Here is a 12,301-nt window from a genome sequence, read left to right on the forward strand (position 1 = left end):
ACTCACTTTTCGCCTGTCTTCCTGTAGCTACTGCTTCTTCTGAAGGCCTTGCTGAGCCCGTTGTTAGTAAGCAGTCTGAGAGCAGTGAGCCGCCAGCTGCATATCCCAAGGAGCATCCAGAGGCTCCCATTCAGAGGGGACAGAAGAAGATAAGGCCACCTCCTGGTATGTGAGGAAACCAAGGTTAGACTGTGACAGACGTTGTGATTTTGAAACTATGTTCTTATGTTCCCATAGGTGGGTTCTTGATTTCTTCCTGAAAATACCCACTGATTCAGCCCTAATGACTTCAGGTCTCTGGGAAATATATATATATATATATATATATATATATATATATATATATATATATTATAAGAGAGAAGAAGTAAAAAAAAAATTCAGGCCTAAAACAGAAGGCTGAGATCTCAGTGCATACAAGAATTTAGTGAGTGAAGGGGACATTTGAGACTAGTAGGATGAATTCTGTATTAACAATAAGCTACACAGAGAAACTCTGTCTCAAAAAACCAACCAAACAAACAAACCAGTAATCTAATTAAACAACAGTATAATATGCTTTCTCATCGGGACTGATAGTCCACAAATAACAGCACTACACTGAGTCTTATTAATTATGAAAGTTTTGCCATTAGCTTGGGCTTGTTCCACTAGCTCTTATAACTTAACTCATAATCTTATTAATCTACATTCTACCACATGGCTTTGACCTCTCTTCCATTATGTGTCTGACTTGTTTCACCTCTCGATGGCATCTCCCCTTCCTTCGCCAGGACATCCCACCTATCTTTCCTGCCTACCTATTGGCCATTCAGCGTTTTATTATACCAGTCACAGCAACATATCTTCACACAGTGTAAAAGTATTCTGTAATACAACACTCACCATTTATTGAGTATCTGTGACTCAGGCAGTGCTCTGAATGTAAACAAAAATACTGTGTGTGTGTGTGTGTGTGTGTATGCATGTGTATCAAGTTGGCAATGCTATTTTATTTTAAATCAGAAAAATGTAGTGTTGATCTGAGCACAGTACATACCCGTTATCCCAGCACTCACAAGCCTGAGTGAGGCAAGAGGATTGCAAAGTTTAGGACGGCTATATAATGAGTTCCAGGATAACCTAAGCTACAAAGCAAGATCTTGTCTCAGTACAAGCCAGGCAGTGGTGGCGAACACTTTTAATCCCAGGACTCGGGAGGCAGAGGCAGCTGGATCTCTGTGAGTTCGAGACCAGCCTGGTCTACAAGAGCTAGTTCCAGGACAGCCTCCAAAGCCACAGAGAAACCCTGTCTCAAAAAACAAAACAAAAAGACTACAATACAAAAATAAAATAAAACCTAGTGTTAATGGGAGCAGGTACAGTAATACGGTAATAGAAGCATAAATTGCCTCAGACTGTCCAGATGTCTAAGAGTAGAAGAAGCTGTAATAATTGATACAACAAAGGATATCACTCTACAGTGGAAATGGGTAACCACTATAACACTGTGGTTTTGGTTAAATAATCACAATTTATCTGAATAGGTGTAAAGCAAGTGCAGGTTAGAAGGATTGTTCAAACGAACTAGTGTCCTGGGAAACCATCTACAAAGTATTGTTGAGTCAACAAAAGAGGTTATAAAACAGTGTGTATTGAGGGGTTCTCACATTCACAAAAATACACTTTATTAACAAGCTACCATAAACTGGGAGACTTCAAACAACCAACATTTATTTCTTCATGGTTCTAAAGGATTGAAGTTCAAAATCAGTGCTGCTTCCAGGGGCTCTAGGGACAGTGCCTTCCTTGTCCCTTGGAGCATTCGGTGTTGTGGGATAATCTTTTTGTACACTGAGAAGATGTGTCTTTGCTACTGTGCGTACTGATGGGTTTAATAAAGAGCTGAATGGCCAGTAGCTAGGCAGGAGAGGCTAGGTGGGATTTCCGGGGAGAGAAAGGGAGAGGCAGACTCCAGTGAGACACTGAAGAAGTTGGACATACAGTATCGAGAAGGAAATTGAGCCAAATGGCAGAATGTAGATTAACATAAACAGATGAATTTGAATTATAAGAGCTAGTGGGACAAGCCTGAGCTAAAGACCAAGCTTTCATAATTAGTAATAGTTATGTAATTAGTAATAATGTTATTTTTTTATTTTTTTGTTTTTTGTTTCTCAAGACAGGGTTTCTCTGTATTGTTTTGAAGCCTGTCCTGGAGCTCGCTCAGTAGACCAGGCTGGTCTCAAACTCACAGAGATTCGCCTGCCTCTGCCTCTGCCTCTGCCTCTGCCTCTGCCTCTGCCTCTGCCTCTGCCTCTGCCTCTGCCTCTGCCTCCTGAGTGCTGGGATTAAAGGTGTGCGCCACCAACACCCAGCCATAATAATGTTATTTTTAAGCTGACGGCTCAAAAAAAAGTCCGACTGCATTCCAGTGATTGTTGGCAGTCTTCAGCACCCTTGACTGTCTAAGCATAATGCCCCTCTGACATTATTTCATTTTCCATGTTTTCCTGATTCTCTTCATGTAAGATAGCAGTCATTGGATTTAGGGTCCATCATCACCCAGCATGACCTCATTTTGACTTGTTTATATCTGCCAATACTCTGTTTACAAATAAAGTTATGCTAGCAGATTCTGGGAGTTATGACTTGCATGTGTGTTTCTGGAGCATAATTCAATTCAGAACACAGATATACACAGTGAAAACAGTGGGAAAGTGAGCAGTGCTAACAGTGATTAGAGTTAAAAAACACAAAAGAACAGAGCACGATTGTCATTTTTTGCCATTGAAGAATACTTAGTACTTTGATAGTTATTAGACGAGGACAGTGGACTGACTTTATTAAGATGAAACAAAGTGAAGGAGTAATATGGGGATGCACAGTTAACACAAGTTAGTCCTTGAGAGTTTAATGCAAGAGTGCTCCCTGCCTGATTAGTTAGTGTGCTCTTGGAGAACAGCAGGCACTGATTATACAGAGAAAGTCAGGAGCAGAGCAGCAGGAACTACAAGTGAGAATACAACACACTTTTGGGAACCATTGAAGTGTGTGCCACAGCGCCTGGGCCCTGAAAGAGCAGGAGGGGGCGGGAGGAGAACCCAGGGGTTCTCGGTTGAGCCTGGCCTCCATGCAGGTCTAAGGCCTAAATTTTATCATGGCTTTTCTGCATGTATATCTCATTTAATTATTCTTTTTTATCCTAAATTTTGACCGAACTTACTTAATCCCTATCATTAATGTAGTTTGATGAAAGCAAGGCTTTAATCATTTGATCAGGATACAAATTTGAAAATGTTTGTGGAGAATATCTGTATAAAAATGGCTTAGCCATTTTCAGAAAATTCTGGACCCAGCTGGATGTGGTGGCACATGCCAGGAGTCTCATCACGCTTGAGGCGGAGGAAGGATCATGAGTTCCAGGTCTGTGTGGCTATGTAGTGAGACCTTGTCTCAAAAAGACAAAACACAAAATAAAAGAAACACCTAACAAGCAAAAAGCCCAAACCAAAAAACAAGCCACCAAGAAAAATTAGACCAAAGGAGGTTTGGGCCACAGGGAACCTGTTGCTGCCAGTCTAGAGTGCACTCAGCCTCAGGTCCAGTGTTTTAGTATCTCTTCTTTTCTTCTCAGGCTCATCTCAGTGTGGCTGAGAATGGATCCGAACTTCTGATCCTCCTTCCTCACCACCTCCCAGCTGCTGGGATTCTAGTCACCACACTTGGTTATTTACAGTGCTGGGGACTGACCCCAGGACCTTGTGCATGCCAGGCAGGCATGCCACCAGCTGAGCTACATCCATAGCACTAACTCTTTGAGGACTTTAAAGCTCTGTTTCTTGTTTTGTTTTACCCAGAATGACCATTATAAGCTGTTTGGCCTGTGTTGTATTTCTAGCCTAGGCTATAATTTGGAATTTGGCAAGTGTAAGTTTATGTGTTAGCTGTCAGTAAAACCCTGGGTGTTAGGTCTCTAAGAAACTCTTCCTTAGAGAAACTGCATCTCCTGTGTTGTCATAAGTTGTTGCTGGAATGACAGGCACCCTGTTTGACTCCACTGATAGAGGACTGTGACTGAGCTGGGGTGTGACTCCACGGATGGAGGACTGTGGAGCACTGAGCTGGGGTGTGACTCCACGGATGGAGGACTGTGACTGAGCTGGGGTGTGACTCCACGGATGGAGGACTGTGACTGAGCTGGGGTGTGACTCCACTGATGGAGGACTGTGACTGAGCTGGGGTGTGACTCCACGGATGGAGGACTGTGACTGAGCTGGGGTGTCACTCCACGGATGGAGGACTGTGACTGAGCTGGGGTGTGACTCCACGGATGGAGGACTGTGACTGAGCTGGGGTGTGACTCCACAGATGGAGGACTGTGACTGAGCTGGGGTGTGACTCCACGGATGGAGGACTGTGACTGAGCTGGGGTGTGACTCCACTGATGGAGGACTGTGAGCACTGAGCTGGGGTGTGACTCCACGGATGGAGGACTGTGACTGAGCTGGGGTGTGACTCCACTGATGGAGGACTGTGGAGCACTGAGCTGGGGTGTGACTCCACTGATGGAGGACTGTGACTGAGCTGGGGTGTGACTCCACGGATGGAGGACTGTGACTGAGCTGGGGTGTGACTCCACGGATGGAGGACTGTGGAGCACTGAGCTGGGGTGTGACTCCACGGATGGAGGACTGTGACTGAGCTGGGGTGTGACTCCACGGATGGAGGACTGTGACTGAGCTGGGGTGTGACTCCACGGATGGAGGACTGTGACTGAGCTGGGGTGTGACTCCACTGATGGAGGACTGTGGAGCACTGAGCTGGGGTGTGACTCCACGGATGGAGGACTGTGACTGAGCTGGGGTGTGACTCCACGGATGGAGGACTGTGACTGAGCTGGGGTGTGACTCCACGGATGGAGGACTGTGACTGAGCTGGGGTGTGACTCCACTGATGGAGGACTGTGACTGAGCTGGAGTGTGACTCCACTGATGGAGGACTGTGAGCACTGAGCTGGGGTGTGACTCCACGGATGGAGGACTGTGACTGAGCTGGGGTGTGACTCCACTGATGGAGGACTGTGGAGCACTGAGCTGGGGTGTGATTCCACGGATGGAGGACTGTGACTGAGCTGGGGTGTGACTCCACTGATGGAGGACTGTGGGGCACTGAGCTGGGGTGTGACTCCACTGATGGAGGACTGTGACTGAGCTGGGGTGTGACTCCACGGATGGAGGACTGTGAGCACTGAGCTGGGGTGTGACTCCACGGATGGAGGACTGTGAGCACTGAGCTGGGGTGTGACTCCACTGATGGAGGACTGTGAGCACTGAGCTGGGGTGTGACTCCACGGATGGAGGACTGTGACTGAGCTGGGTTGTGACTCCACTGATGGAGGACTGTGGAGCACTGAGCTGGAGTGTGACTCCACGGATGGAGGACTGTGGAGCACTGAGCTGGAGTGTGACTCCACGGATGGAGGACTGTGACTAAGCTGGGGTGCGACTCCACGGATGGAGGACTGTGAATGAGCTGGGGTGTGACTCCACTGATGGAGGACTGTGGAGCACTGAGCTGGGGTGTGACTCCACTGATGGAGGACTGTGACTGAGCTGGGGTGTGACTCCACTGATGGAGGACTGTGACTGAGCTGGGGTGTGACTCCACGGATGGAGGACTGTGACTGAGCTGGGGTGTGACTCCACGGATGGAGGACTGTGAGCACTGAGCTGGGGTGTGACTCCACTGATGGAGGACTGTGGAGCACTGAGCTGGAGTGTGACTCCACGGATGGAGGACTGTGAGCACTGAGCTGGAGTGTGACTCCACGGATGGAGGACTGTGACTAAGCTGGGGTGCGACTCCACGGATGGAGGACTGTGACTGAGCTGGGGTGTGACTCCACTGATGGAGGACTGTGACTGAGCTGGGGTGTGACTCCACGGATGGAGGACTGTGACTGAGCTGGGGTGTGACTCCACGGATGGAGGACTGTGAGCACTGAGCTGGGATGTGACTCCACTGATGGAGGACTGTGACTGAGCTGGGGTGTGACTCCACGGATGGAGGACTGTGGAGCACTGAGCTGGGGTGTCACTCCACTGATGGAGGAGTGTGAGCACTGAGCTGGAGTGTGACTCCACGGATGGAGGACTGTGACTAAGCTGGGGTGCGACTCCACGGATGGAGGACTGTGGAGTACTGAGCTGGGGTGTGACTCCACTGATGGAGGACTGTGAGCACTGAGCTGGAGTGTGACTCCACGGATGGAGGACTGTGAGCACTGAGCTGGGGTGTGACTCCACTGATGGAGGACTGTGGAGCATTGAGGCTGGGGTGTGACTCCACGGATGGAGGACTGTGACTGAGCTGGGGTGTGACTCCACTGATGGAGGACTGTGGGGCACTGAGCCTGTTTCACCTGAATCTGGTCTGTTTGCTTTATCCTTTTGCTGATTTTGCATTTGGTCTTTGCTATAATGATCTGTAACTGTAATAATTTCTGAGTCCCATGAGTCCTGCCAGCAAGTGGCCAAATCTGGGGAAGGGGGTCCTCCAAACCTGGGCATTAGTGTTTTGTTTCAGACAGGGTCTCACTATCTAACCCTGACCAGCCCGCAGTTTTCCATGTAGTCCAGGCTGGTCTCAAATTCACAGAGATTGACCTGTCTGTGCTTTCTGAGTGCTAAGATTAAAAGCATGCGTCACCACACCTGGCCAATTTTTTTATTTAGAAAATTTTACACTTCTATACTATAATTCCGAGTTTTAATGTCAATCAGTATGGAAAAAAAATTAAGAAATCAAATCCTAGCTGACTATGTTGAGACATACCTTAAACAGCAGCTCTCTGAGTTTGAGATTAACCTGGTCTGCACATTAAGTTTCAGGGCAGCTGGGGCTACACAGTGAGACTCCATCTCCAACACCAGCACTGCCTGTAGCAGAAAAGAATTGGTCCAACTGAAAGTCTTAAAGTTCTCCAGTCTCACAAAAGTCAGGAGACCGTGTGTTGTTTTATTTTTACCTTGTAATCATGTGACACATCTCATTTTCAGAGTTGGAGACTTCCTTCACTGAAAAGCCGTCTAGTCCATCTTTCCTACGCAATGAAAATGGCGTCGATGTGGAGCCGCCTGCAGAGGGGGTTATACCAAAACCACGGAGGAAAGCAAAGTAATAGTTTACTCATCCTTCTAGCTGTCCCCAGGAGGGAGCACTGCTGTTTGCTTTTGATCCCAAAGAGTAGCTCCTCACTGGGCAAGACACTGTGTTTGTATGTGTTGGAATAAGTGGTATTATAGAAATACATGTTAAACCAATATATGAGAAATCTGAAAAGAATAGAACACTAAAAAAAAAAGAAAGAAAAGAATAGTGTATGGAAATAGCTAAAGAGTCATCTCTAAAAAAGCATAAAACAAAAATAGTTTCATGTAAGTTACAAAAGATGAGAAAAGGATTAACCATTAAAGATAAGCTACTATGATTTGGTTTTTCATGTTAATGGAATTTGAACTATTTTGTGATAAGCATAACTGTTGTGTTTTAATATAGGAAGTTAAGTCTTATATAAAATACCAGAGCATACTTTAAAAAAATACCCTGGAAGTTATATATGTTGATGTTTGTACTTAAAAATGACTCTACAAACAGTAATCAGTTACATTTAGAGTTTTATGATTTTTAAGTCAGGAGCAGTCTGGTCCAGTCAGTGACCATTTTGAGAAAACTGGGGTGCACAGAAATGTGGGCACTTTGAAGCATGTACTAGCTCATAACAAATCTGAGTAAACAGCACGTTTTTACACTAAGTTCAGTACTCTTTCCATTATGTCCATGGGTAATTTCTTACATGGATCTTTAAAAATTCAGGAATGATCTATTTTTTTAAAATATTTTTTCCAATTTCAGGAAAACCCAGCCAGCAGAGCTACAGTATGCTAATGAGCTAGGAGTAGAAGATGAAGACATAATTGCAGATGAGCAGCGTATCCTAGAACAGCACTCCAGGTTCACAGCACCCACTGGAATTAGCCAGCCTGTCAGCAAAGTATTTGTGGAAAAAAGCCGTAAGTAATTCCTTGTTTTGGAATACAATTGCTCTAAATATTATAGAAAGATATCTTTTACCTGGTAATTGTAGTTCTAATGACCCAGGGCTAGAGAGAAGGCTCAGCTGTTAAAGGCTAGGCTGACAACCAAAAATATAGTTCTGATGACCTGAATGAAGGAAATAAAAAAATATAAACAAAAATTGACATAAAAAATTGTTATTACACTATTTTTTCCAGCTGGATTTTATTTATTTTTATTGAAAATAGATTTTTCCCCCTATACAATATATTACAATTTCAGCTTCCCCTCGCCCAAGTCAGGTGTTACCGCCTGTGAGACAGGAGCTCTAATTGGGCTGGAGCCCACCAGACTAGCCTAGCTGCCCAGCAAGCCCTAGTGATTGCCTTGTCTCTGCTTCTGAATGCTGGGACCCCATACATGGCCTCCATGCCTAGCATTTCAGGTAGACTCGTGGGATCAAAGGCAGATCTTTGTGTTTGCAGGCCAAGCATTTTACCAACTGGGCCATCCCCTCTGGTTTCCTTTAGTGTAAAACTTCCCTATTTGAGAAACTGATCATAAAAGGCACAAGTGGTTCTGTTGGCTATCCAGTAGATTTTTTTTTTTGAGAAAATGAGTTATTCTTTCTTCCTTCAAGATATTTGAGCAGCGGGTTTTGTGAGGGTAACTGAGATGGAATCCTGTCTGCTTCCTGAGGTCTGCATTGTTGCATCTAAAGAAGAACTGTCCTAACCAGTGCAAGTGTGAAGTTCCACTCCTGAATCTCAGGAGAACTGAATGAAATCCCACCCTACAATATCCCACATCTTTCCCGCCAATACAGAAAACTGCTGCACACTCCAACATCTTTCCCCAAGAATTTTAAAGAGTTTTTCAAATAAGAGCTTGCCTTGGTAGAGTAAACATTTTAATTTTTAAAAATTAGTTATCTATTGTTGGAAACCTATAATTTTTTTAAATTTATGTGTACGAGTGTTTTGCCAATGTGTACCATGTGTGTGTCTTGTACCTACCAAGGGCAAGAAGAGGGCATCTCATCCTTGGAACTGGAGCTACAGGGGATTGTGAGCCCTGGGAACTGAACCCAGGTCCTCTGTAAGAGCAGGAAGAGCTCTTAACCACTGAGCCATCTCTCTAGTCCCCAACATTTTAATTTTAATATTCCTAAAGTCTCTAAATTACATCTATAGACTGCCATGCTAACGGCTTTTAAATTTAATTCTGAGTTGAAAGTTTATTGTTGTATTTCACTAAATACCATTGACACCTAAAATTGTTATTTTAACATTAGCTTTGGGTTGAGAAGAAAGCTTATTGGCATTGCATTTTTTTAAAAATGAAGAAATTGTATGTCTACACTGCCAAAAGTGAAAGAAAAGGGAAAAAAAACTTGCAATCAAGGAGAATTTTTAGATTAAGAAAGAAAACAGCAAAAATTCAATGTTAGTTTCACCCCTTTTAATTTTTTAAGCATGTGTGTTTGTGTGGTGTATATGAATGACATGGGTGTTAGGTCAGAGGACAACTTTGTGGAGTCAGGCCTGTCCTGCCTTCATGTGGGTAAAGGGAGCTTAGGTCATCAGGCTTGATTCCAGGCAGCATCTTTACCTCAATAGCCATCTTCAGGGGTTTTTTTCTTTTAAGATTTATTTTATTTCAATTAATTATATGTGGTTGTGTATGACTCTGTGCGTGGTTATGTGTGTGTGTGTGGAGGCCACAGGTGCCAGGTCCCTCTAGAAGGGAGCTGCAGTTGGGACCTGAGCACCTCCCCCCACACACACACCCGCCAAAGAACACTCTTAACCGCCGAGCCATCTCTCCAGCCCTTGGTTGTTCTTGAGACAGATTTCTCTTGTAGCCCAGTGACCTAGAACTCCTGAACCTGCTGCCAGTAGTAACAGGCGTGCACTGTTGTGCTGGGCTGAGGCTCTTTCATGCAGAATGGCTTCTTTCTTGCTAGTCACTGGTAATTGTGTTTTTCTGCTCTGCACTCCAGGGAGATTTCACGCAGCAGATCGTTCGGAATTGATAAAGACCACAGAAAACATAGATGTGTCGATGGACATGAAGCCGTCCTGGACCACCCAGGATGTGGCGCTGTCAGTGAACCGAGCTTTCAGGTGGCCACCTTTTGTTGATGTTCATTAAGCATGTGTTAATTGGATTTGGTCATTCAAAACAAAAGAAAAAAGTCTTGACTGCCCCATACTTTAAACAAAATAGACAATTTACAACAGTATATAGATTTATGGATTTATTTTTATAGACATTCCACTTGTTCTTTTCATAGTATGTAGAATTTTATTTCATGTGAAGAGATTTTAAAAATGCTTTAGCTTTCTATTTTAGTGATTATTTATAATTAAATCCTTTTCTGTGCAGGATGATTGGTCTGTTTTCTCACGGCTTCTTGGCTGGCTGTGCTGTGTGGAACGTTGTTGTGATCTATGTTCTCGCAGGAGATGAGCTGTCTGACCTCTCCAACCTTCTGCAGCAGTACAAGCCCTTGGCATACCCGTTCCAGAGCCTCCTCTACCTGCTTTTGGCTCTAAGTACTGTTTCAGCCTTTGACAGGTAAGGCTATTGTGACTGTAGGTCTTCCTCACTTTTCTTCAGGAAGAAATGGCGAGCAAATGTGTCACTAACTATGAGTTTTTAAAGTGGAACGATCGATATTAACGTAATCATTTTAAAACCAGTCGTTAGATTAGCGTGGCCTCCTAGCTTCACTGTATCTGTTTAGATCCTGTTTCCAAATGATGTTACCCTCATGAGTACTAGGGTTAGACGCTTACCACTCAGCGGTAGTTGTCCCTACCTCCACATGTGCATCGTGTGTGTGTGTGTGTGTGTGTGTGTGTGTGTGTATGCACACATGTACCTACCTGCCCACACAAACTAAACAAAATGAAATAAAATCACCAAAAAAAGTTCCCACCTACTTTTTGTCGTAGTTTGCTTCTCTGTTTCTGTGATAAGACACCGACAAGAACAACTTGGGGAGGCAAGGATTTATTTTACTTCACTCTTTACTGTTCCTCATCAGGGAACTCCACAGCAGGAACTTGACAGGGCAGGAACTGATGCAGAGACCATGGAGGGTGTGGCTTACTGGTTTATGCTCCATGACTTATTCAGCCTGATTTTTTATACAACCCAGTACCACCTGCCACAGGGATGGCATCGCCCATGGTGAGCTGGGCCCTCCCACATCAATTCTCAATCAGGGAAATGCCCCCTAGACTTGCCTCTAGGCCAGTCCTATGAATGCGTTTTCTCAGTTGAGGTTCCCTCTTCCCGGATGACTCCAGCTTGTGTAGGTTGACAAAACCTAACTAGCACTGTAGTTTGATAGTCTACCGGGAGAGAAGGGAGCTAATGATTTTTGCAGGTTAGGGCTAATTTGTTTCTTCACGATGTCTTAATACTAACCAGTCTTCTTGTTGGATATTTGATGAGGTCTTTATAAATAAGGTGGTACTCTTTCCTGTTTAAGTTTAATCTTTAGCTGCATAGAGACTGGTAGGCGACCGTGAACCTGGTGCCGGTAGACTAGAGAGGGAAAACTAGTGAAGGAAGAGGTCACAGCGGCACAGTGACAGAAAGCTCTCACTTTCCATTCCAGGGCTGACTTTGCTAAGACCTCAGTAGCCATCCGGAACTTTCTGGCCCTGGAGCCAACAGCTTTAGCTTCTTTTTGTAAGTAATAGTTTACTTGATAACAGTTATAAATGAGGAGTTACATTATTGTTTTGAATCAAGAAAAAATTTTACAGAAGTTTAACATTATTTCTCTGTTTAACTCATTATTTATAAGTCAGTGAAATTGTAATTTAAAACATGGTAGGAGTAACTTTGCTAGAAGTATTTTTTTTTTATTTTTAAAACAAGCTCTCTTACATAGCTCAGGCTGGCCTTGGACTTCCTGTGTGGTTGAGGATAGCCTTGAACTCCTCATCCTCTGGGCTCTCCCTTGAGTGCTGGGATTTGCAAGCATGCACTGTAGTGCCCGGCTTACAAGTGTTTTCAGCAGAGGATCATCTAAATGACTTTCAGAAGTTGAATTGATAGTGAGGTCCTCGTGTGAATGCCTCACACCAGAAATAACAAGTTAAATGGGTTGGTCTTTATTACTTATTTGGCGTTTGTATTTTCCATGTGGCATTAGGCAGACACAGCTGGCCTTTTGGTAATAAGTACCATTTATGTATTTCTGGCAGTCTACAATACACTTTGT

General features: G+C 44.4%; 1 protein-coding gene across 4 annotated transcripts in view; it reads left to right on the top strand.

Moving 5' to 3' along the window:
* Tmem237 (transmembrane protein 237) overlaps nucleotides 1-12,301 on the top strand; it is a 29,223-nt gene that overhangs the window by 6,246 nt on the left and 10,676 nt on the right. For 2 of the 4 annotated variants that reach the window (XM_013113654.3, XM_005070658.4), the window contains exons 5-10: nucleotides 28-165; nucleotides 7,041-7,158; nucleotides 7,897-8,054; nucleotides 10,061-10,184; nucleotides 10,447-10,638; nucleotides 11,690-11,763. In XM_013113654.3, coding sequence (XP_012969108.1) covers nucleotides 28-165; nucleotides 7,041-7,158; nucleotides 7,897-8,054; nucleotides 10,061-10,184; nucleotides 10,447-10,638; nucleotides 11,690-11,763 — 804 coding nt within the window. The remainder of the gene's footprint in view (nucleotides 1-27; nucleotides 166-7,040; nucleotides 7,159-7,896; nucleotides 8,055-10,060; nucleotides 10,185-10,446; nucleotides 10,639-11,689; nucleotides 11,764-12,301) is intronic. The other 2 variants (XM_013113655.3, XM_040753545.1) reach the window with 1 other exon arrangement.

The sequence above is a fragment of the Mesocricetus auratus genome, unplaced genomic scaffold (genome assembly GCF_017639785.1).
Source record: "Mesocricetus auratus isolate SY011 unplaced genomic scaffold, BCM_Maur_2.0 Super-Scaffold_100010, whole genome shotgun sequence".
NCBI classification, from domain to species: Eukaryota; Metazoa; Chordata; class Mammalia; order Rodentia; family Cricetidae; genus Mesocricetus; species Mesocricetus auratus.